Here is a 26913-nt window from a genome sequence, read left to right on the forward strand (position 1 = left end):
TTTTAAATGGATACGGCAAAATAAAATATTTACATGTAAATTATGAATATAAAGCTCTAAAAATCTTTTGAAAGCACAACAATAACGAGTAGCAACAACGAATGGCGAAATTCTTCCACAGAAACACTACAAAAGTAGGTCTATGGTAAACAAAAAAGCATTCCATCACTCCAAGTGTTCAAATGTTGATTTCTGCGACAGAGAATGGCTCATGTAAGGTTTCACAAAAACAAATAAAATTGATTGAAAATAACGGAGCTGTTAACATTGAAGCACAGAAAGTGAAAAGGCAACAATACAACGCACAAAATATACTTCCAAAATAGAACAATAAATAAAATATGCTACAAAGAATAGAGAAAAATACATTTCTGACACACATAAAATACATACATACAATGTAAATATTTCAATGGCTTTTAAGTGTGTATAAAAGTATGAGTTTATTAATGTTTTAATTGGGCGCGAATACACAGAAATACACATAATTATAATTACAAGAAGCCAAAGGAGTATTTGGCTCACGGGCGAATTGGCGAAATCGGAGGAGAAAAATACTGATAATGTGTATATATAGTTATGAAAATATTCGCATGTTTATTTCATTTATAATTAGTTAAAAATATTTTTAAATGTAAATTATATTGGCATTTTATTTAATTTAAGATTTTTTAACTTTTTTTTATTGAATTTACCTAATATTTTTATATGAATTTTTTATAATACCATATATTTTTTAAAATTTATGTAATTTGTACTTCTTCTATTTTTTAGTTTGATTTGATTTGATTTAATTTAATTTAATTTTATTGTATTTTATTTTATTTAATTTAATTTTATTTTATTTTATTTTATTTTATTTTATTTTATTTTATTTTATTTTATTTTATTTTATTTTATTTTATTTTATATATTATTTAATTTAATTTTATTATATTTTATTTAACATATGTTTTTAATATAATTTAATTATTATTTTATTTTATTTTGTTTTATTTCAGTATATTTTATTTTTTTATTACTTCCCTTTCACATCCAAACTTTGTTTTAATCCAATATTTGTTTTAATTTTTCACATAAATCACCCTCCGAAAACCAACCATCAAAGCTTAAAATGCCTTTGTTTATTCTCTCGCACCCACTTTCGCTTGAATTTACATTTAAATTTATTATTTGTTAACAATCGATGTTATCAAATAATTATACCGATACAAAAATTTAATTTTATTTAAAAAAGTGTTTATAGTCTAACTAAAATCTATTATTTTCATGCAAAATGTTGGCAAATTTTTAAAGCTTTATTTCAAATAAAAAAAGCTATTGATATGTAAAACAAATATAAACAAAACAAAAGTCAATCTCAAAATTGCGAACAAAAGATTTTATGTAATTTCTAATTCGCCACACATTCAACTGTTAGGGAAAGCGAAATTTTTACAAAAATAAAAATTTATAAAGTCGAAAATTCCGAACAAAAGATTTAATGTAATTTCTTACTCTTTCAGTTTCAGCTTTTAAAGAAGGTGAAATTATTACAATAATAACATTTCATTAAGTCGACAACAATACAACTAACCTTCTACAACTGTTTTATTAATATATAAAATATGCATACTATTGATTTAGCACGCCGTATATGAATACTAAATCCGCCTTTTGAATCTGTTATTTTGAGCTTGATTTATTCTTTATTATTGACTTTTTATTTCTTAAAATACTTTCGTTTTCTTTTCACAAAAGCAATGAAATTATCGAAAGTGAATACCCTTAGAAGTGAGTCATAGCAGAGAATGTTAATTTATACCATTAGCGGTATGTTGAATTAACAGCCTCTGCTAACATACATAGTATTGTAGTTATTATCGAAACAAGAAATGCACACTGTAATGTTAAAAAATATGGTATATATGAGACCGTATGTAAAAGATACCTTAAATGTGTGAAATGAATATAATATGTAAATATATAAAATGTTATATTTTAGGCGGTAAAACTTATATGCTAGCATTAAGTATATCATTATTGAACGCTATGTAAAGTGAGTGAAACTGAAATAAACTATTGCATTTAACAAAAATCAAAAGTAATACTGGTGTTTTATTACTTCGTATTGAAGTATACAAAACAAAAAGAAGTGATATTATGGATGAAAATATCAAAAGAATCCACAATAAGATTTTGGATACATTTTGGATACATCTTCGATGAATATTTAGATACGTGAAAGCTCTTTGCAAATGAAATGCCGCTCAAACATACATTCGAGACTGTACTTTTTCTCAAATCCATGAAAATAATGACAAAATCGCTTCAAATTTCTTCTGCCGCATTCTCAATGAACATATGTATGTACATCCCGTAGGGAGTTTTTCTTGTACTCAGACTTCAAACTCAGAAAAATATTTTGCGAAAATAAAAAGATAATCGATGAGATTGAGGCTTATTTTCACGCAGGTGCTTCTTTTACTACAAAAAGTGATATCTGAAATGTAAAGATCGCTGAAAGCATTGTATCACTCGCGATAGGAACTATAATTATAAACTGAAGAAAATGTTGATAAAGAGTTTAGAATTATGACTACATGGAATTATTATTTCACTTCTGGAAAAAAATAATATTCGCTCCAAGCCAAAGGTTTAGAGGAAGGAAACTAGAAGGCAACGTTATATTCCAAATATAAAGCAACTTACTATTAAATAAATGTTTCAATCGATGCCTGACCTTTGGTTGCTGAGTTCTAAGAATCTTGTTAGGTTATATTCGTGTTGGCAAAGGACTTCAGAACTGATAGCTCATCGAATGTGTTAGTATGGTCCTGCATAAAGAGTGTTAGAGTGTTGCATGTGGTTTTCAAAAAAAACTAAAACGCATATAATTTAATGTTAGGGCCAAGAATTTAGTATTATTATATATATACGGGGTTGTCATGATGTTCTAAAAATGATTTCGGGCAAGTGACCGCCACTGCCGGATCGAATAAATTCTACCCGAGAAGCCCAATTTCCCAGCATTTTTGGCAGAAATTGGGGCGGTATGTCAACAGTAACGCGCCGAATATTTTTTCTAAGGTTTCAATCAGCTCAGGCGTATCTGCGTAGATAAGTGACTTCACATAACTCAAAATCTCAAAATAAAAAAAAGCGGTGTTAGATCGTACGATATTCGGGGCCACGCCACAAGCTCTCGTTGCAAAATAATGCGGTCACCGAAAATTCTTTCTTCAATTAATTGATTGTTTCGTTGTTTGTATGGAATGTAGCATCGTCTTGTTATAACCAAAGTCCACATCCTCCAATTCGTACACGAAAAAGTCATTAATTAGAGCATTCCCATTTGACTGTAACATTATTGCGACTTCTTTTTTAACCTTTAAGCGCATTCTATACATTTTCGCTGATAATAATAATAATACCCATTGCATGCATATCTTGTCCTAAATAGCTTATCTTCCCTTACTCCGCGCACCCCTCACCTAAGGGAGCACAATTAATTCAATCACAGCCCAAGCGTCGAAATGTCATTTTCAATGAATGTTATCTTGACGAAGACACCGATTTTGAAGAAAACTAAACTTAAGATGATTTAATAATCTTCTTTTTTTTATTAGTTACTAAATATTTATAGCTACTTTCTAGCACCTATAATAGTTTTTTGTTACAAACGGGTGATACATTTTTTGATTTTTTGACAGATCACGTGTGAATCGTGTCAAGTTGTCAAATTGTTCGACTTAATTACGAAAATTCACGTACTGTAAATAATCTGTTTCGCGCGCTTCGCTCAATTTATGGTCAACATAATTTGCCAACTGAGCGTACAAATCGCAACTTCATCAGCAAAAGAGAAATAATTTTTTTTTTATCTGTAACTTAGTTTTTACATGAAGCTTTTTTTGACAAAATAATTTTATAGACAATACATAATGTTCCTAAATGTAAAAAATTAAAAGAAATTGATTAATTAGTGATTTATTTCTCTGAAATATTCCATAGGTATTTTATGTTACGCGCGACCGCTGCTCTTACAAATTTTGACGTAAGAATTTTTGATTGAATATTAAGATTTTTTTCGATATTAGGTCGAAATAGAGAAGAAAAAATTAATATTATAAATTTAAAAAAGTACACTGTATTATTTGGGACATAAAAAGGTAAGTTTGCACCAAATATCGCTAAAAACAAAGTTTTTTGTACAACAGAAAAATAAAAAAACCGAAAACTTGGTTTTTTGAATTTTTCATATAAATTTCGAGGTTATGTGAAAAAAATCAATACGCAATCTTTTCATTACCGACAACATTGCCATATAACTTTCCTTTATAGGACTCGTAGTGTTTTTTTGTCAACAAAAATGATCTACCCTGGTCTACAAATGAACCTTGTATTATAAATATACATGCATATTTATGTGGCTCTTAAGTTCAATTATATCTGCACTGTTGTTGTGAATATTTTGTTAAAACACCTGTTTTTGTGTAAATGAAAAGCACACACCCAATCACAAAATCATTTGTCGTCATTAATCAAACTAATTGATACAAATTGCAGACAAATATTACACTTGAAATTTACACAAAACATTAATTAACTAAAATACACGAAATAACCGAAGAAAACATAATCAAAGAGAATATAAATGCCAAAGCAACAATAATAGTAGCAACGGTAAGCAATACAAAGTAGAAATTAACATTTACATCATAATTGTGTGGTCGAGCATAGACAGACGTCACCCAAACAGTTGTCTATAACATTTTCTAGTGAACGAGCAGATATAATAAGAAAGAAAGAAAGTAAAAACATGTAATAAACAGAGCTTAACAATTACTTGACGAAGTAATCATTTGTTTTAAAAAGAAATAAAGAGGAAAGCAAATGAAAATGATTACAATTGGTTAATTTCGGTGTGCTAAAAATTAAGAGATGTGACAGGTTCCATAACGCTTTGATGATATAAACAATTTATAAATTTCCGAAGAAATAAAGAAAATACCATCTGGTCTACTTAACTTGGACGCTCCAACCGGATCGACAAAAAAGTTTTCACTAGATTGGAACAACTCTTTTTATGTTCATAAGAAGTCTTTGATCGCGACACGAAAATTTGGTCTGTCAATTTTTACCAGGGAAAAAAATATTTAAAAACGAATTTGCGTTCGCCGATCACATCGAAAAAGTTGAATAAACAGTGCTTGAAAATCGACTTGTTGATATCAGAGAGGTAACAGAGCATCTCAAGATCTCTTACGGAGCGACTCAATAAATTTGGTTAAAATTTTGAGTATGAAGCGTGTCGTTAAAGACCTGAATTTTTTGAAAAAACGGCCTGGAGAAGAGGTCGCATAAAAAATGCTTGACAACGTACCACATATTCATTAAACGCATCATTATTGGGGACAAGATGTAGATTTATGAATATGACGTCAAAACTGTGCAATAGTGTAGGTAAAAAAAAAAATTCTTTTCCGCTTGGTACTCTGGAAAATTGGTTCTTAGACACCTCTTCCTCTAGTATGAGCTCTTAATTATATTATATTATTAACTTATGGGAAAGTCCACCGCCTTAAAGTTTTCCATTTTAACTCAGATAGAAAAATTCATATCTCACTTCCAGCTACTTACATACCGCGTTTCATAGATTTGGTAGAAAATTGAATGCTCTACAAAATGGTCTCTTACAATTCTTATGAATTTTACCACTCTGTGAAAACAACATAATTTAAATAATACTTGTTTAATTTAAACTATTTGCTTTCTCATTTTGGTGTACTGTAACTGTAACTCGTATGTCGTTGATACTAACGAGGTTATCTAACATTTCGTTAGTAAATTGAAATCTGGAGTATTATTTTCAGTCTACCATACTATTAGCGTCGCTTTCGTATTGTGTGGATTGATTTATGGTGAAGAATGAGTTTAAATTAATTTAACGGCACGGTCATGTGCAGAATAGGTTTCAAGTTGTTTACATAGTGACGTTTTTGCAAGCTCTTGAAGTTTTAAGACGACTGGATTGTAGTTGATTCGTTTTTAAAACGCTCTTTTTAAACTTCGCCACTTTATGTCTGTCGGTAGTATTCACATACGCAGAACCCATACTTTGCTCCACGTTCGTTACTACCCGAGACTGCTTGAAATAACATCACCACCGTTCCTGATCGAAGGTGTTAGAGAGATGCTCATAGGCTTTAATCGAATCAATTAATCTACTCTAACAGAGCGTCAAAAGAAAATTCTCTTGAAAAATGTCATTAAATTCCATTCTTTTAATTTGGGTTAGTCAGTTGTATTTGACCAACCAACCGAGAAAATTATCGTTGTTAAAATGGAGTGTTTGTAGTAAGAGAATGTAAATTTTTATGCGGAAAACTTTGCCAGTAGTTGATTTTTGGTGGTTTATGACCTAGCAAAGACTTATCTTTATATATACGTCTAGTCTAATAATACCTACTAATGTTCGGCAATTTTTGTCGTTTCAAAAGAAATAATGGTAATATGCTTTTTAATTCGATATATTCGACGCAGCGATGCACCTATATCTTGAAGCCGTACGTTTTCCGCAAAACGTGTCTTCGGGGCGGCGATAACCTTCTCAGTTGGCTAAAATTTGTTCGGACTAATGAATATTTCAAGTTAAGAAGAAACATTAACTTCGGTTGAACTGAAACTATAAAACCTTTACAAATACAAAATATTCCATAGAAGAACTTGATTTTGATCGGTAATTTTGTTTGACAGCTATTTGCTATAGTCGTACGATCTAAACAATTTCTTCGGTGCTTATACCATTGTTCGCAGTTCGTAGCCTAAATCGATCAAATGGACAATCGTGACGTCCTTGTGAGTCCCAGCAAACGGTGGACAACGCTTGTTCTTCGGAGTACCCATATCACTGACAGATTTTTTATTCAATATTTTATGCAGAATATCAGTACAAGGTGTTTTTATATGCGTATTGTTTCAGCTACCTTGCGCCTTTTGCTACGTTATTCGTTGTAGCTCCTGGTAGGTTCTTGGGCGTGGCTTTTCAAAAATCGTATGTTCGCTGACATTGAAACTTGTTAAAACAATTTAAGATATTCGTCATCGAAGTGGAACTGTATTCCATTCAATATTTTCGAATTTTAAGTATATCTATAGTCCATAGCACTCATACACATACACGCCGTATATATGTATTAGAAGTATATATGTGTATACGTCTTCTCCACATTTAACTTTCACTCGTTGTACTAGTGCGGTTTTCATTTTTATAGCGAACTCATGCAGCGCCATTAAATCACTTTTGCCACTCTCACACACACAAACACACATAAATCCCAGGAATTCCTAAGCACACCCACACACCTTCCAACACTTATCCACCTGCTTTTGCTACTTCGCATTTTATATCCGCAGCACTTTTATACTTTTCCTGTGCCAACAGTTCCTCTTCCTCCCCCACCTCCGATTCTGATTGACTGGCGCATTTTGGCTTTTGTGTTGATCACTGCTTCTTCTTCTTTCTACTTGCATTTTTACGAGTTTTTAAGTAGTCGTAAAACGTAGCACTTGATGCGATATTAAACGACGTTTACATTAATGTTGTATGCACTAAATTTGTACATTTGTATGTGATTTATGACGGTGTGGTGGATTTGGTGGGGCGAGTGCCAGCCATTCAATTGAAGTTGACGAATGATAAAAGTAAAATGGCTTTCGCTGAAATTCGCTATTGATATGGTACACCTTCTCGGGGCTAATAAATATTGCTGGCGTTACTAGCGAGTGCGTGGTGGGGAAAGGTCCATAAACCCGACTTTTATATTGATGGAATCAAAACAAAGTCAAAGCTGGAAAGGCTCCAAAATTCTTCGTTTATGTTAAAAATGTGCAAGAGGGGATAATGATTAAGGCTGTAAATATTGGAATTACGATAATGGTCAGCAAGCTTAAAGTTAAATATCCGAGAGATAGGCTAATAGCAACGCGCTTTAGTGCTCAATGGTTTGTAATTTTGCTGCAATGAGGACTTTTTACAGAGAGGATAATCTTTTAAAAGGTTCACACTATAACTGTAGAGCTTCATAGCACCGTATATATTAATATTTAATAAAAAATATTAACACAATTAGCACTGGAATCCAATTAATCCAATCTAGTGCACATTTGCAAGCTTGTATCTGTGTGAAAACGTTGCTGATTGAGTGGTAACACTCCAGCTTTTATGAAACAAATAGCACTCTTGGACACACTGCACGTCAAACGCAATAAATATTATAAGAACATCGTTATCGATTTGATAAAGGAAAACTGATGAAAACTACATTTGTACTGAAAATCAAGCGCAATTCAACAAAACCAAATACTATTTGTACCTTGTCCTGCCATAAGTTCTATTACAATATATAATTCATGTATCAAATGAGTGATACAAAAATTTTATTCGAAATGCTCTCCAACCCTGACCACAGAATGTAATCGAATAGAATTAAGTACTTGCAGACAGCTATGAAATCAGGAATAACGCTTTTATTACACTGTTGTGTGCTTTTTGCCTTGTGTGCTGAAACAGAATCTTGCTTTGATGATCCAATGCTCTCCATCGAAGAGACATCACTCCTTCTAAAACTGTTTAAATCTAATTTTCACAGAAGGGAAGAGTTGTAACACCTTTATACTTGTAGGAAGCTCCTCGCCAAACCATTACAAGAGGCTGGTGATAACGTTAAACCCTTTGAATAACAAGTATTTCATGTGCAGACCATATCTGGTAAGTTTATACATTTATCTGACTGATATAACCATTTAGGGGCTTTCGGCGAATGTTTTCCCGAACAGTTTTTATGGCCGAATGAGTTCGAACCATGCGATGACGACCACTTATCTATCTATCATCAACTGTCGACGTTTAGGAAAAATGACCAGTAGTGCGGTTAACAAACATTCTCGAAATATTAAATTTTTTGAAACACTCATAAAGCTTAATAGCCTTTTTCCCACACCTAAGTAAAGCAATCACTGCAGTAAGATAGCAGTAATAACCGAACCCAAAGACTGAACTGATTATTAGATGCGGGGAAAACACGGTATACAAATTTTAATAAACAAGTAAAGAAGGGCGGGTGTAACCGAACATTTTATACTCTTGCAACTTGCAGGTTCAGTTTCATTGTTCGACGAAATGGTCAATGGCTTACAATCAAATTTGGTCATTCAGTTTGTTTACTATATTTTACTTCCCGTCAGCGATAATTATACTAAAATCATTGGGGCATAGAAATGGAAGGGCTGATTGCGTTAATTTTTGGCATTGCTCTGGTCTACTTGAGAACTTATTTTCAAGCAATTTTATAAATCCATCAATATATAAACATAGATATGGAGTAAAGTCAGCAGGACGTTTCTAAATAACGAATATAAGGAAAGTTTCCGTTATACCATATATGGTATAAAGTCAACTGGAAGTTTGAAAATCTTTATCTTAGGTATATGAGGGCTAAGGGCAGCATTGATCCGATTCAACCCCCTTCGCAGTTTGCATTGTAAACTTTGTAACATAATTTATGGCAAAACTAAGAACAGTGGAGTTAATTCGAGGCAGAGAGCAATAAGAATTATTGAGCTTTTCGAAAAATTCAGTATTTGTCACATTAGTCACATTAACATTATTGCAAGCTTTCTGATCTAACCTCCCGATTTTAAAATCCATTACCAGAAAACATTTAATTCATTGTGCTAGATTTTCGGAGACTCTAGAGAGGTAAAATGTCAAAACTCTATAATCAATTCGGTTACCAAACTCAAAATTTATTGAAATTTCACCCTCTCAACAAAGTAAAAGTATGTAAAATGCAAAAGTATTTATATGTTTTCTCTTTTCAGGAATGCCAGAAGAAATGATAAAATAAAATTGAGTGAATAAAAAAAAAATGTTTGCTCGCGTTTGGTGTCGCAATAGTCCCTCAACTACCAAATTGCCCAGAATTGGTAACCAGTCCCACTATACATATATATTTCACACCCAAAAAGTAGCTTCCTGAAAAAAATTTCACTCAAATAAAGGCGTCAAGAAGTAAACCAGAGCTATTTTGAAGGGCTTTATGCTATCAAACCAGTATGAGAATGTTGGCTACCGTTAAAAATAGTATAAATGTAAATTAATAAAGCAATATTTTCGTACCAAATTGACCAAATACATTCCTGTTCATTCAGTATAGCGAAGTAAATATCTTAATGAGTAAATATGTAGTATTTCTATGTATTTGATTTTAACGAGAGAATATTCAAATTTCGCCCAACATTAGGTTTTAATTTTTTTTTTCGGATATCAAAGTGACCGTCAGTTCTGTCCTATCTCTCAGATAATTCAAAAATGGCGATGAGCTATCTCAGTAATACATAACAATTAAAACTTCTCTGTGTTCTTTGATTTGATTTCTTTGAAGTTTGAAGGACTTTAGTATTCAAGTCCTTTCCATGGACCAAAAATAAATAAAAAATAGAAAACAAAAAAAAAACGTTTACTTCGGTTCTCTGAAGCTATAATAACATTCTCAAATAAAAAAGGTTTCCACACAAGAACTTAATTTTCAACGGTCAGTTTGTAGGGAAGCTATATGCTATAGTGGTCCGATTTTAACATTTTTGGCAATGATCCGATCCAAATTTCGTAAAGATATGTCGTCAAATAAAAAATTTGTCCATACAAGCACTTGATTCCAAGTATTCACTTGTACAGTTTTTGTTTAATGAATCTCGATATTTATTTCAGCTTCATTAAAGTGAAATTCTATGATTATTTCAGAGACTTCATAAAAGAAATTCTAAGCACGCAGTTAGAAATTAACAGTTGCCATAAATTATATACATACATACATTGTGACGCAAGTTAACACCTCGCCTGCAACACGTGCCACTGAATACTTGTAGGTGCTTACACTTTTCCATCCAGCTCAACATTAAACAAGTATAATGATCATGGAGATATGTCTATATAAGCTTACGCACATACACCATACACCCTCACTCAATACTCGTGTACACACATGTCAGCGTTTGTTAGGAGCAAATGCGGACATGTTTCGTGAATTTATTGAAAGAAAGTGTCCACATGCCCATAAATTCACTCAGCACCAAACGATGTACAAGCTAATGTGCTAATAAACTAACACAGCCACACACGAGTATACACATGCATGCGTATGTGTTATGTAAGCAGCTATAAAGATGCGCATAAACGCTCGCCTAAAAGCACACTAAATTCTCGATAAATTCACACAATTGAGGCCAACAGCACCGGCCGGACATGTCAATGAGCCACACTAAATATTTTATTAGCCAACATGCAGCAACAACAACAACGCAGCACAAAGTATAAGCAGGAAAAAAAGAAAAGCAAATATGGCACGCAAGTTCTGGACTGCGGTTGAGATTGTGTTGAACTTTACCCGGAAGAGGCCAAAAGTGAAAAATAGGGAGGCCAAAGCAACAGTGCAAACAAGACAAGACAAGGCAAGTTAAACACCAAGGAGCATAGAATGTGTGTATGTGTGTGTGTGAGTGACTGCCACAGACGTGAGTTTAATATATGTGGCCAATGATGTCGGTCATAACAATAAGAATGATGAGACCCTCAGGGATTTGCTGTGCCGCAAAGATTGATGCGGTCTTCTGCGTGGGTAAGTGCAAGAAACAAGCTAAGAGAGAAATGAAACTATGTTGAGAAAGTATGGAAGTGTGTTGTATTTAAGAGTAAATTGTGTGACTGAAGGCTGTGTGCTAGTAATTTAAGGAGAAATACGTTGCCCCGAAGACAGACTCCGATTGATGAAGTAGCCAAGCGCACTTCCGCATCATCTTCAATATTTGCTTAGTAGCGCGGCAGCTAAGAGTTTTTCGTGTGATTTTTCCTCCTTTGCTGTTCGCTATGGCAATTGACGTAGGCGAGCTTTTGCTTCGCTTCATTCGGCACTTGTACGTGACTGTCTGTTGGTTTGATAGCGAAGTCATTCACCAGAAATTGGCTGACTTGTTTGCTTGATTTTTTTGCACTCCTCTGTTGCTTCCATATCTTGTCGTCTCCACACTTTGATTTTATTGTATTATAGTAAAACATATGTTTTCAATTTAGTTTGGTGGGCCAATAATTGAAGAAGACATCGGGCGCTTGATTGAATTACCAGCGGCGAAAATCGATATTTAATGCGAAAGCGTGTAAGATTAAATACTGCGGCGACTTTAAGCTTTAAAGGTATGTACTAATAAAAATTAATGACTTTCTTTCTCTAGGCTCTAATAATAAACTTAAGTACAATAATCTGAGGCCACTATTTTTGTATCAGAGAACAGAATGTTGAAGATAAAGTTGGTTATGAAATACAATAATATATCAGTAGATTTGCACCTCAATTCAGTGCACTTTACAAGTTAACAAAATATTGACAATTTTGCAAGATCTTACTCAAGTAAAAAGAATTTTCTGACAAGCTTGATAAAATATAAAGCTTCAGAGAGTTGCACTTTTCCCCAGATGTGTGGTGTACAAAATAATGTAAACAAAAAAATTTGATTTCTGCTTGAGATTAATGATTTGAGTATTTAAAATGAGCCATGCCCAAAGAATTTTAAAGCTGCCAGAACTCTTATAACATATATTTAATATAGTTAAAAGCATTGATGTGTTTTGGTTATCACGTGGGACCAGTTCTTCAATGAGGTGGCGACAAATTTCATGTGTCAATTGAAAATTTTGCTCCACGAAAATTGATCAGTAATATCTCTTAAATTTCTTAAATGTATGCGACCCTTATGTTCGTAACTTTCCTCTTCGTCAAACAAAAACAATAAAATTAAAATATCTTCCATTTTAGCAAATAGATTTCACAATTATGCACAGAAATAAAACAGATGTTTTTTTTTGTTTTTGTAAAAACCACTATAAAGAGCGGTTGATATCTTGACATTTTATCATGAAAATAGCTTCTAAGTTACGATACAGAATAGAAAAATATTGATATATTGTCAACATTGATAAAATAGCAATATGTTGCAAGTGCACAGAATAGGGGTGTTCGTTAAACTCGAGAAGTCTGCTATTCGAAAATTTATAAAATAGTCAAAAGCTCAACGAAGTTTCTTAATTAGATCGTTACTCGTCTGCAGAGATACAGGATACAACCTGCTGTAACAGAATTTCGTATATTAATTAGAGAAATACCAGAAATTAGAAAAATGTATGTCGTATTGCTAAAGATGTTATTTTAAAAGTAAAAGCTCCTTACCGCTTGAAATTTTGAGAACTTTTTATAAAGAAATTTTAATAATTATTGAAATTGCTGATACTGTTTCGAACACATTTTCAAAACCAGTTTGTTAGAAAGATGGAGTATGCCATTAATCAAGACAACCGAGGTTGTGGATCGGAAAGGTAATGAGTGATCGTCGAGAGAGAGAGAGAGAGTCACTACAGGCTTAAAATATTATAAGTTTGAGCTATTACATCAATGACCAATTTTTCTTTAAAGTTTTGCTTATATATGAGAACTTGGACTACGGCTACCAATCAATAGAAGGGATCGTCATATTAGCCCAAGTGACAATTCGATCCTTTTCTCACCCAATTCGACAATCATCAGTTATCTTTGAAATATTACTTGTATTGATGTTATCCTCATAAGATCGGAACAATTTTGGTTGCTAATTTGAATATCGAGCAAGGCGGTTATAGAATAGTGTCAAAAGTTTTCAAAAATACTTGTGAACTGATTTCTCTTCAGATTTCTCAAACGTTATGTTTATTTGTACGAGCAGGGACAATTCTAAGAACTCGTGCACTCTAAAATAAAATGTTAAGCCGGATTTTAATCTATATAAAGAAAACTTATAAAATAATAAAAATATTCCGTTTGGGATGAATTGTAACATCGTCGTCCGGTTTGAAAAATGCTGTTTCGGGTGAGCGGATTTAAATTTTTACGTCCTCAAACTGACTTAGACAAACTACCCATAGAATAATTTTTTTCGGACCGGTTGATAGCCAAAAAATATTTCTATTTTTTTGAAAATCCTCTTATGGTCTAACCCCTTAAGTAACAATTGATCTTCTGAAACAACTTTTTTTGAAAATAGGTAAGGAAGAAGGATAATTACAAAATATTCTATATGAATACTGAAAAATATCTATTTGGGGTTTTCAATTTTTTTGTCTTTTGCTATCCATTTTACAATTACAAACAACAACAACTAAAAGCAGGTCTATGATACCCTATAGTATCCCACAGTGTTAATGGATAGCTTTAAAGGTGAAGCCATTCTAGACAAGCAATTCGTTGCCTACACTCAGGCTTATCAATCATTCGAGTTTTTTTTTATATCAAAGGTGAAAGTAAATTTAACAATAGCTGAGCATTCCATTTTCAGTAAAAAATTCGGAAAGCTCATTAATATGTATAGATCAAAACAAATCTGATGAAAATGAAAAAGAATTATTTACAGAGATTGCAAAATATATTTATAAATATTTTATAAGTATGCATATCAATTTATTTATATATACAGTTTTGTATTTTGCGTGCATTTCTCTATATATTTTGTACTATATATATATATAATTACATATTTATGTGTACAGCTTTCACCACATTGTGGAACGTTCTGTGTTAGACAAGTTCATTTACAAACCAAGCATGCATGTATGTGTGTGTGCTCAATGACAGTGCCTAATTATATGCTATATTTTTAACCGTCTGCGCGTGACGTTGTAACTTTCACTTGATTGAAAGCCACTTTCGTTAGCGGCAAGACAATGGCATAGCTGAATGTTGTGTACGAAAAGCTCGTAAATATCTTCAATGACAGACTGTTGACATATTCGCACACAACTTAACCACAACACAGACGAGGTGGTCTCTAGTAAACAGATATATACACGGATAAATTTACTTCACGTAGGGCTTAGATATTCATGTATGCGTATATACATAGGTATATATATATATTAATGGTTTATTTAAATAAAAGATCACATACATACATACATGTATATTTACGAGCACATCACTTTGAAATTCCCGACTGTTTGTTATGCAAATGTGGTCGCACCTACTCTCACTTTCTCCTACAATTGTAATCCTAGCACGTACTACACACACACACAAAAGCACATCGTTTGCCGCCGTCTTGCAAATAATATATTCTAGAAAAAAAATATTTGGTCCCTCTTTCATCAGTATTCTTTACGCTCGTTGATCTGCAGTATTCATTTGCGCAATTCCCTCGGCATTATTTGACGGATTTCCGTTGTAATATAAAATATGCATTGCTCTTGTTAGGCGTTGCGAATATTTTGTAGAGTTCTTTTTTTCTTGATTTATGCAAAGTTTTGCCAAGACTCTGCAGGAGCGCGTACGTGTTCTTCTCTTCATTACATCCTTAAAGTGGATATAAACATACATAGGCAGCTCATTTATAAATGTGGTAAAATGTGTAAGTATATAAGGATTAAATTTTTATACGAAATATATACATAGTCCTGCCATAAGTTCTGTTACAAGTTCAGGCCGTAATAAAAATGACGCGATAACACATTTTATAATAAAGTTACATTTATTTAATACCGCATATGCGCAATATTCAAAATTCATTTCAAATGATTACTTTTTACTCACACACACGCCCACAAACGATTTGGTCATTGATCAATAGATTGGCCAATCATCTGCGTCAATGAAACCATAAATAAAAAACTCGTATTCGCACAAGTGCGGGTAGTTGACCAACGCTAACTGAGTTCACACGATCCATAGATGCAGAGCTAGCATGCTAGAAGACGGCGAAGCTCCAACTCGTTCTCAGTCTTATCAAATTGGTGTTAGTTGGCCTTTTTTGCAAGTTCATTTTCGTTGTAGTTTCCAGCAACTTCGCTTTGATTAAGCAACCAAATAAGTCGGATGACGAAGTAACTTCATACCATTAACAATTTAGTCAAATACTCCTTGATTAGCCATAAGTAAAGTACGTCCACTGTTGACTTGAAGACAAACAGCTCTGCTTAAAAAGCTTTAAAGTACTCTGGTAGTCTAAACTTTTGGTTGATAGAGAGTTCCCTACAAAAACTTCCCCTGCAACCTTTCCACTGAGTTTCGCTCAATCTGCGAAAATACTTACAATTAGCTTCATTCAGACCAATAGGGATGTGACGAAGTTACTAAAGATTCCAAAACTTGTATATATAGGACAATTCATATATCAAAATTACCAAAGTGTAACAGCACCCATCGCGGCACCCATCGCAGCAATGCACTTGTCGGCTATATCTACGGGTGTCAAAACGTTGTGCCAACGTTGGTTTTATCCTTAGTGCACCATAGATACCAATGAGAGTCGCTCTTTGAACATGTTCCAACTGCTAGCGAGTGTCGCCTTCCCGACCGCAAAAGTCCGTTTTCTTCGAAAATAACAATCCTCTACTGGAAAACTTTATTTTTTGTTTTGTTAAGATGTATTAACAAGAATTTCTCGACATATTTCATTTATGATGAGATTAATTTATATGTTCGTCACAAAATGTAACAACAAGGTATTAATTCCACAACTTTGAAAATTGTCAAAAATGTAGTACCAAAATTCTTAATACTTCTATTTCCTGTGCTCCTACACGTGCATTTATGCTTGCATTCTTACGGAAGTAAAAATTCACTCCTAATTCTTAAGTACTTATTTCATATTGTTCTCACTCAGGAGGAAAGCACAAGTACTTACATAAGTATATACTTGTACACACATATCTGAAACATGATTTATACTTCTAGTGAAATATTTTCATTCTTACAACATCTGCACGTAACAGCACAATAACAACTAATGAATAATGTTGAAGACAGTTAAATAAGAGTGATGATTCGTGACGCGTATGTGCTTCATGCTTCAAAAATTCTAATTGTAATATAAAACCAAATAAGGAAGGACTAAGTTCGGGTGCAACCTAACATTTTATACTCTTGCAACTTGCGGTACGTATTACAAATATGGGAGATAGGGGTTATATTGACCTGATTTGATCTGTTTTTGACTTTACGACATATTATTAATACAAGAAGATGCTCTCTCAGTTTCATTAAGGTACCTCACAATAGGAACTACGGGCGGTATCACGCCCATCATATTATTTTCATCCCGGCTTTTATAAAGCCCTCTTTTTTCATCTCGGGTGTAAAATTTAATGTCTCTGGCGTAATTGTTTATTGATTTATCGCGCTTTTAATAGTTTTTATAAGAACCGTTTTATGCGGAATGCCCGGGGTTATTATCCGATTTAATCCATTTTTACAGTGTAGGTTAAGAGTACTTAGTAAGTGAATTGTCGGGAGTGAATTTGGTTATTGTATCTGAAGTGATACAGAAGACATTAACACTAAAACTCTTAGTGGCCACGCCAAATTATTATTATATATCTTAATTAAGTGGCTAATTATGGCAGTTTACAAGTTTTCGCTTAATGACGTTTTGTATTCGTGTCAGTGGTCCGATTCTGCCCATCTACGAACTCATTCTCTCCTTTTTGCCAAAGAACACGTGTGCCAAGTTTCATTATGATATCTTAAATTTGCTTGCACAGGCAGGCGGACGGACGGAAGGACAGACAGTCACCCGGATTTCAACTCGTCTCTTCATCCTGATCATTTATATATATATATAACTCTATATCTAACTCGATTAATTTTAGGTGATACAAACAACCGTTAGGTGAACAAAACTATTATACTCTGTAGCAACATGTTGCAAGAGTATAAAACTACAGTGTTGATTTGTCCCAACCACGTAAGCGATTTGTGAATTGTTAGCGATAAAGAAGAGAAGAGCTTTCGTATAAATGCTTTGCGTATGTTTTTAGAAACACTTATATGTGTTTATAAGTACTAACATATGCACGATCCGTATAATCAACGAAATAAATGATTTGGCTTAGAAGAAAGCAAAACGTACTATTTATCACGATATTACATTATTTTACTGAAGTTGAAGCTGAAGAGCTTGTGGCTGCATATGTTCAAGAAAGTGATGACAGCAAATGTCATTCACAGCTGCAATTTAGACCGTTATATATTAAAAGTACTAAAATACCTTGTAGCAATAATGTACCGCTTACGAACTGGGGTGATGACGTTTAGCAGATATTTACCCTCAGATTGCAGACAGGATGAAGGACCAGAAGCTCATTCAAGATAAGAAGCTTTCATGTGGACCAAGTCACGAAGTGAAAATGAAGAAGTCTATTGCTTTTTTCTGTTATAGTGGAGCCGTTGGTCTTCTAGCCTATTTGTTCTAAGAAATCTTAGTAAGGTCTATAATATTTTATGGAGTAAGCGGCTAGAACATGATCCAATAAGTTGCTGTCAACAGCAGTTGTGGTAGGCAATACCGACAATGGCAGTTATTACCTTTTTACATAGAGCACCCATAGATATAGCCGGTAGGTTCATTGCTGCGAAGGGTGTTACAAGACTCGGATAACCTGGATATTTGGAAGATTTTAGTTATGAACACCATAAAATCCATCATACCGTTGAACTTATTCCTATATTCTATACTAATATGTTGGACTTTTTATTAATATAAAGCTTGAAAAACAGACAGGCAATGAAAAAAAATTAATAAAAGAGGATTTATGTGTTTGGTTAATTGAATCATAATAATACATTGACATCATATATATGTTCTATATCTTTTTATACCCTGAACAGGGAATATTAAGTTTTTCACGAAGTTTGTAACACTCAGAAGAAAACGTCGGAGACCCTATAAAATATTATATATACGTAAATGATCAGCTTGCTGAGCTGAGTTGATTTAGCCATGTCCGCTGACTCTCTGTATATAAGCGAACTAGTCCCTTAGTTTTTGAGATATCGATCTGAAATTTTGCACCTGTCTTTTTCTCACTAAAATGCTGCTTATTTGTCGGAACGATATCGGACCACTATAGCATGTAGTAGTCATACAAACTGAACAATCAAGTGCTTGTATGGGAAACTTTTTTATTTGACGTAATACCTTCACAAAATTGCGCATGGATAATTGTCTATGGCAACAATGCAATCTCATCTCATAGCATATAGCAGCTATTTTAACTTAACGATCGGAATAAAGCGTTTGCATGGAAAACTTTTTTATTCGGGGCAACCGGAGTTAACGTTTTCCTTGTTTTTACCTAAAATACCTTTTTTTTATTGGAAACTATTTATGTGCCTAATAACTTTATAAAAGGATGTGAGTTCTGAGTAAGGTATTTTCCTATTTCTTTTTATGTAAATACATATATACTTTTGGTTGAGCTAAACCGATCAGCGTTAGAAAAATACAGTGGCTATGAGCCTGAATACGTTTTTTAATTAACCATACAATTTGGGCTGGAACTACATTTCATTTCGCCTTTCAATGATTCGTTCTTTCTTGACGATTCAAAGTAGGCAACATTCATCTACAGTTCGGGCTCTATGTGACACGGAACACAGGCATGAGAAATGTGAATTGATTTGCCTGCTGAACTGATCAGATCCTGTAAAAAAAGCCTTACAATCGTATGCTGAAGAAAACTTGGCCGAAACAGAGCTATTATTATTATGAATACGTGATTTTATGGTATAGTAACCAGCTCACCACAGCGCAGATAGGAGAATACCATTCATATAATCTCCAATTTATGAAGTACGTGGTTTCTAGAGAACTTTTGGAATGCCATCTTAGCAGTTTTTCAACTCGAAGATTTCCTTTTATTTTGAGGCTTATATTTAACAAAATAACCTTAGTGTCTAATAAATATATTACATAATACCCAAACAATATTTCAGTTTATAAAATGTATTGAAAATTCACGGGTTTTCAGTTATATTTCGAAAATATCAAATTATAATAGTCTTGAGTAAAGTAAAAGTAATTTAACGAAAAAAATAATATAACTCAAATATTTAAAAATCATGAGTATAGATTTAAGATCTTGAATAATTTTTACAGATCTTAGTATTTTGATTCCAGGTTATCTACTCATAAACTCCAAAACCATTTACCTCCACAACACCAATACCGTTTAGTTTCCAAGAAGTCATTACACTGTACTCCCCCTTTGGTATTGGCACACGGACTAGATCTGTATTTTTAATAACTAAATTTCGCAGCAAAATGTAGTCCTATAAAAAAACGATAAAGGTTATAAGATTATGAGAAAGATTTACTCACACACATCAGGAAATATGAGTTCAAATCCATTAATTGATATGAAGCTTAGCTAACATATCTTGAGAACCATTATGTTAATACTCACTTGGAATGGACAGCTGTGATTCACATTGCTAAATTGTTTCATATATTCGAACAGTAGTCTTATAACGGGATTTCTGCGTTTAACTAGGAAATTGCAAACGTCTACATTGTCGAAGGTATAAAGCACCCGATTGAGACTCTTCGAAAGCTGTACTATGGAGAGATTTAGCTGAAATTTCAAAATCAAAAATCATATAAATATAGAAATATATTTTCAATTGCGATTACCAAGCGCTTACATATACACTCCTAAGTGGTTGTAGTAATTTCTGCTGTAATGTTATGGTATTGAGCGATTTATTGCCTCTCTCGATGAGACACTTTTCGTAGATCGCCATTGGGTATTTGCTGGTGCAAACGATTTTGGTCAAAGTAACTTTCGAGTGTACCTATTGGAAGCAAAGTTCTATACACAATTTTCTACTTAAGATATATTTTTATAAATTTAATCGTACGTTCACAGGAATAATACAAAACAGCAGCAGCAATTCCAGATAATGCATTGTAACGCCGAGGATGCAAATTATTAATAAAATTTGAGCAATGTGCATTTTTTAATTTTACGGCCGTATATAATGACTTGATATTGAAAGTATTGAGTTCATTTTCCCGCACGTATTTAAATGTAATTATATATATTTTATCTGATCATTTGGCGTAATTATCTAATTTGCTTTGAAGAGTCTAGTTATATATAGAAAGCCATTATCCAATACCTCCATACTTATTTTATGTTAGCCTTTTAAGACTGATCACCCATACAAAAATTACATTTAGATAATTTGACACAAGTGCTTCCAGCTTCTGAAGATAGACCTAAAATATCATGTCGACATAATACATTGGATTCTTCATAAGTCTGTTTAGGTGATTGGCTTCGACTCAAGCTTTCAATTCGCCTGGATGGTGAAACAGTAAAAAGAAGGTACTACTATTGTACTTCATTCTTACTCTTCTCCTTCTAGACAATTTCGGCGATCAGCATAGGACCAGATTTTAATTATCATTGCGACATTAATCGGTTCGAAGTAGGCAAAAACGTCCCTTATTGCGGCTGTGACCTTGGATAGCACTTGTCAATCATCTATCCTATAGTAAACTGCAAAAAAAAATCAATGAAACTTCTATTTATTCTCTCTCTGTTGAGAAATTCCCGCGACAAATTATCAAATTGTTACACCTTTCTAATCGAACACTTTAACTGTGTAATGATCACTCGATAGCTACGGGTGTTTTATTTATTTTAGATGTGTGATTTTCAATGATACAATCAAGCCGGCCATTATGTTACAGGCAATTGGCAACGCTAAAGGGTCATGATTAATGACTTTTTCGTATCTCAATTGGAGGATGTTGATGTGGACGACCGTTGGTTCTAACAAGACGGCACTACATGCCAAACAGCCAACGAAACAATCAATTTATTGAAGGAAACTTTTGGTGAGCGCATTATTTCGCGTCGTGGACCTGTACCATGGCCTCCAAAATGAGTTTTAACACCGCTGGACTATGTTTTGTTGAGTTGAATAACATTACTGACATACGCATTATTGGTACAAAAAGTAAACGAAGATTTTTAAAACTTAATTACAAATCCTTATCTTTATAGCAAAGCTAAATTCTTGGCCATAACACTAAATTATATACGTTTTATTTCTTCTTGAAAACCTGGTACACCTGCCCATTTAGCTGGCCAGTAACATATAAGATGAAAATTCAAACGCCCCTCCAAGATCCTTTAATCCTGTGAAGAAGAAAAATTTAAGAAATATTGGAAACTGTATTTTGAACTTATTTCTACTATTACTTACTTTACAAAAAAACATGATTGCAAAGAAAACTTTTTAACGACTTTCATTAAATTGACAATGTACAAGTATATAATCATTTTTTCTGGGAGATTTCGTCGGCACATCAAACTGTCGAGAAACTGAAAACCATGACTAGACTAAGGTAAGGATCTCAGCTATAAGATATTCTCTTCAATACGCGACTGGAAATTATAGTTCCTCTCTATTATTAATATATGTAATTATTTTATGCTCCTGGATCGTGAGATCACATTTCAACAATTTCAACCAAGTCCTTGTGATTCCAAAATTCTGAAGACGAATTTGCTAACTTTGAACTTAGAAAAGTTACTATTGACTAAAAGATATCTTGAATATTAATCTTGCAAAGGTTAGACAGTCAAGAGAAAGTGCTTAGACCTGGTCACCTTCCAGATAACTGTGTTCTGCTGAAATTTTTAGAATTGTCCCATCAGAATCAGTTGAGCAGGAACCAGCTAGAGTCTCTATATCTAGCAAGGAATCACTTACGGGTCGACCATGGTCAAAATCAGTTTGCCACCATACAAGTAAAAAATATACGATTGTTTGTTATATTTATATAAAATCAACACTTAGAAAATAAAGGTTCTCTACGATTCAAGCGCCAAAACAATGTTTGAGAACTTGTAAAACTATTTTTTACATATGTTACAAGAAATTTTCTCCAAAAATAAGCTTTAGTATTTTTTTGGTATTATCATATTTAATGAAATGCTAGTAAATGGACCCGATGGCAGTTGGAACAATAAGCTGTACAGGTCCAATGATTTGATAATTGCTTAGAATCTTACGGTTAAAATGTGGAACCAGTTGGCAAAATCAGAAGCATATATTACCAAAATATATAAATTTCAAAAATTCGAAAAAAACATTTATATATCCAATAGAAGTTAGAATTAATATGGCAATATGTGTCCGCAGTATAAGAACTCTCATTGAGTGAACATATTATTTGTAGTTCCCCTCTTTTTTTTTTTGGAATGTAGGTAAGGTGATATGACAATAAAATTCATAGAGGTTATACCATAAGACCGTCATTAATAATACATATTCACATTTGAATTTATGAGAGACTTCTGTTTTAGAGCTGTATTAAGCTATGAAATTGGAATTTACCAAATAAGGAATAACTCTTTAGAAAGTAAACAAAATACTATGTCCTACATAACAGCAGGCGGTTCCAGTGGAAATTGTAAACCTAAAGCACTATATTCCACAGTTTTTAACAAATTATTTCAAATCCCTAAAACACTTCCATACGTTAACAATTTATTTATATAATTTATCCTTATCCTTCACATAAGAGAGCAGTCTCTCTTGGTCTATCAATTGACTTGATTTTGTTTGATAACGCTCTTTGTTTCAAATTTGTGTTGTTATTTGTCTTGTTTCTAGCTTGAGTAAACAAAATATTCCGTATTCAATGTTTTTGAGTAACGTTCCTTTAATTTAATTATTAATTCAGTGCTTGTTTAGCATTTGTATTTCGTCTAACATATACCACTTTAATGATCAATATTGCGCCTCTAGTACTTTTCATTTTTTGTTACCCTTTACAATCACTTGAAGTTGTTCCGTTTAACCACTTGGAACGTAGAATGCGACACTCTTAAATAATCTACTTCCGAAGTATGTAAAAAAAATCTTGAAATGTTTTATTTTGATTTTATTATGAAGTAATAATAAATATATTTACTCCACGAGTTTAATTTATTATTCTACTAAGATGTCATTAAGCATTTTCAATGTCGGAGCATATGTTCCATTTTACAATGACAAAGTGATTAATTCCTAAATAAAGAAAAGTAGTTAAAAATATAGTACCGAATTTCTTAATATTTCTACTACCCTTCTAGGTTCATTTATAGACGTATAGCATATATTTGCATTCTTCCGGAAGCACAAATTAATCCCAAAACCTTAAGTATATATGTAGTATGTATGTATTTTACATTGTTCTTACTCAGCAGAAAAGCATGTATTCACATAAGTACATAGTACCCACATATGTGATATATGATTTACACTTCTTGTGTAATATTTTCATTCTTACAACATCACAATAAAAACAAATGAATAATGTTGAAGACAGTTAAATATGAGTGATGATTCGTGACGCGTGTTTGCTTCATGCTTCAAAACTTCTAATTGTAATATGAAACAAAAAAGTACTGCGATGATTTGCTCCACGCACAATTTTTGGCGATAAAGAAGAGAAGAGCTTTCATATGGAAGCTTTGTGTATGGATTTATAAATACTTACATTTGTATAACATATTTAGATTCAACGAAATAAATGATTTGTCTTAGAAAAGAGTAAGATTCATTAATTATCACGATATTTCATTTTTTTACCGAAGTTGGAGCTGAAGATAAGTTTATAAGTATTATAAGTGGTAATATAATTTGTAACAATAATGCATTGTTGATGAACGGGATTGATGGCGTTGAGTAGATATTTACCTTCATCCTGCTAACGAAGTATCTACCTGCTGCTTTTTCTAATTAAAAAACTTTCATGGAACCCAAATCATACGCTGAAAGTAAAGAAGACTTTTACTTTATTCTGTTTTAAAGAAGCTATTAAGAAAAGGTGATGCCTCTCTAGATCATTGGTTCTATAGAATCATAGTAATGTACCTAATATTTTATGGGGTTCACATAGGTACCCGAAGACATGGTCGGTGGGTTCATTGCTGCGAAGGTTGCTATAAAAAGTTATGCTGGCGGTCTCTTCTTTGTGCTCATATATATAGAAGCACTTGGGGAGTGATTTGAAGCGAGTTTCATGCTTACACAGCACTCTTATGAGAACGTGGCTGTCTTCAAGGTAGAAGTAGATCTTCTGCTCCGGAGATGAGTATTCACTCTGATAGCAAAACTGTAAAACTGGCCCCGAGCTAACTGACTGTGCGCAACAGAGAGTGAATTACAGTTAAAAACATTTTTGAGTATTGATTATTATACTCTCGCAACCTGTTGCTACAGAGTATAATAGTTTTGTTCACCTAACGGTTGTTTGTATCACCTAAAACTAATCGGGTTAGATATAGGGTTATATATATATAAATGATCAGAATGAAGAGACGAGTTGAAATCCGGGTGACTGTCCGTCCGTCCGTCCGTCTGTGCAAGCTGTAACTTGAGTAAAAATTGAGATATCTCTATGAAACTTGGTACACATGTTTCTTGGTACCGTAAGACGGTTGGTATTGCAGATGGTAATCGGACCACTGCCACGCCCACAAAACGCCATTAATCCAAAACAAATAAATTGCCCTAACTAAGCTCCACAACAAGATACAAGACTCTTATTTGGTATACAGCATCAAATTAGGGAGGGGCATCTGCAATTAAATTTTTTTTTTAAGTGGGCGTGGTCCAGCCTCTAATAGGTTTAATGTGCATATCTCCTAAACCAATAATGCTATAATAACAAAATTCACTAGAAGCAAATGTTTTTAGCACTTCTATTGACGGTGTGAAAATCGTTGAAATCGGGTGGCAACTCCGCCCACTCCCCATATAACGGTGCTGTTAAAAACTACGAAAAGCGCGATAAATCAAGGACTAAACACGCCAGAGACATTAAATTTTATCTCTAGGATGGTATGAGATGACTTTATAGGAACCGCGTTTAAAATTATTAAGTGGGCGTGGCACCGCCCACTTTTAGGGAAAACCCATATCTTGAGATCTGCTTAACCAATTTCAACAAAATTCGGTACATAACGTTATTTTCATATTTCTATGTTAAAGTGCGAAAATGGGCGAAATCGGACTACAACTACGCCTATTTCCCATATAACACCATTTTTAATTCCATCTGATTCTTTCACTTTCCACTATGCATATCAAGCAACAATGATTATATCGGGGTAAAACTTTGCGTGAATAATACGTTTAAAGTATGCCACCTTGTGACCAAAAATTGTCTAAATCGAACCAAAACTGTTCAAGCCCCTAAGTACTAAATATGTGGACCCCAGTGCCTATAGTTGACCTTCTACCGAAAATATCAGCCAATCCACAAAGAAATCTCAAACGAGTATACCATTTGACTTTGCGAGAGTATAAAATGTTCGGTTATGTCCGAACTTAGCCCTTCCTTACTTGTTTTATTATTGTTTTTCTACCTATAATATAAAAAAATGTAATGCGACTACCTAAGTGTACTAAAACTATGAAATTTGTATAAGGTGTTAAGAATCATGTTTAAAGGGGAACATCATTGCCCTCACTTTATCTAATTAAACAGAAATCCAGAAGAAGTGTGAACGAAGCCTTCTTTGCGATCGCTCAGAGCTTTTCCGCTCTAATTTTCTGCGCGATTAAAGAACATAGGTTGCAATGTGTTCACTTATTATCATTATTATATATTAAGCACAAGTTTCATTGTAACCAGTCAACATAGATATCCACCTAAATACTTATTTTAATGTCATTGGGCTAAATGCTATCTGCTTTCAGGTAGGATGGCACTCTGTAAAGTTCTTTTTGAAGATATTGCGAAGTTATAACTATAACCACTTTTAATTTAGCTTTACTAAGGGAAAGTTCGAAGCTGCCTGAAAAGGAATACTCAGCATAAGAACGTTGTTTCTTATAAATGATGACTGAAGATCAGAGCGTCTGAATAAACTTTCTCCAAGAACCAAGGCGAAAACCACATATTGAGAACCTCGAGAATAGTCCAATAGGTTGAAGAAATCGTTCATTGTACAAAAAAATACGCTACAATAAGTTCTAGATTAAAATTGAAGAAATAATTAAATCAACGGAA

At 33.2% G+C, this 26913-nt stretch overlaps 1 protein-coding gene across 1 annotated transcript; it reads right to left on the reverse strand.

The window, feature by feature from the left end:
- Nucleotides 1-20018: 20018 nt before the first annotated feature.
- On the reverse strand, nucleotides 20019-20636 carry LOC118680910 (uncharacterized). The gene is made up of 3 exons (XM_070108476.1): nucleotides 20538-20636; nucleotides 20300-20467; nucleotides 20019-20165 (listed from the first exon to the last, which is right to left on the reverse strand). Exons 1-3 carry the CDS (start codon nucleotides 20634-20636, stop codon nucleotides 20019-20021), a joined length of 414 nt encoding a protein of 137 aa, XP_069964577.1.
- Between the last annotated feature and the right edge of the window lie 6277 nt (nucleotides 20637-26913).

Source organism: Bactrocera oleae, chromosome 4 (genome assembly GCF_042242935.1).
Source record: "Bactrocera oleae isolate idBacOlea1 chromosome 4, idBacOlea1, whole genome shotgun sequence".
Classification (NCBI taxonomy): Eukaryota; Metazoa; Arthropoda; class Insecta; order Diptera; family Tephritidae; genus Bactrocera; species Bactrocera oleae.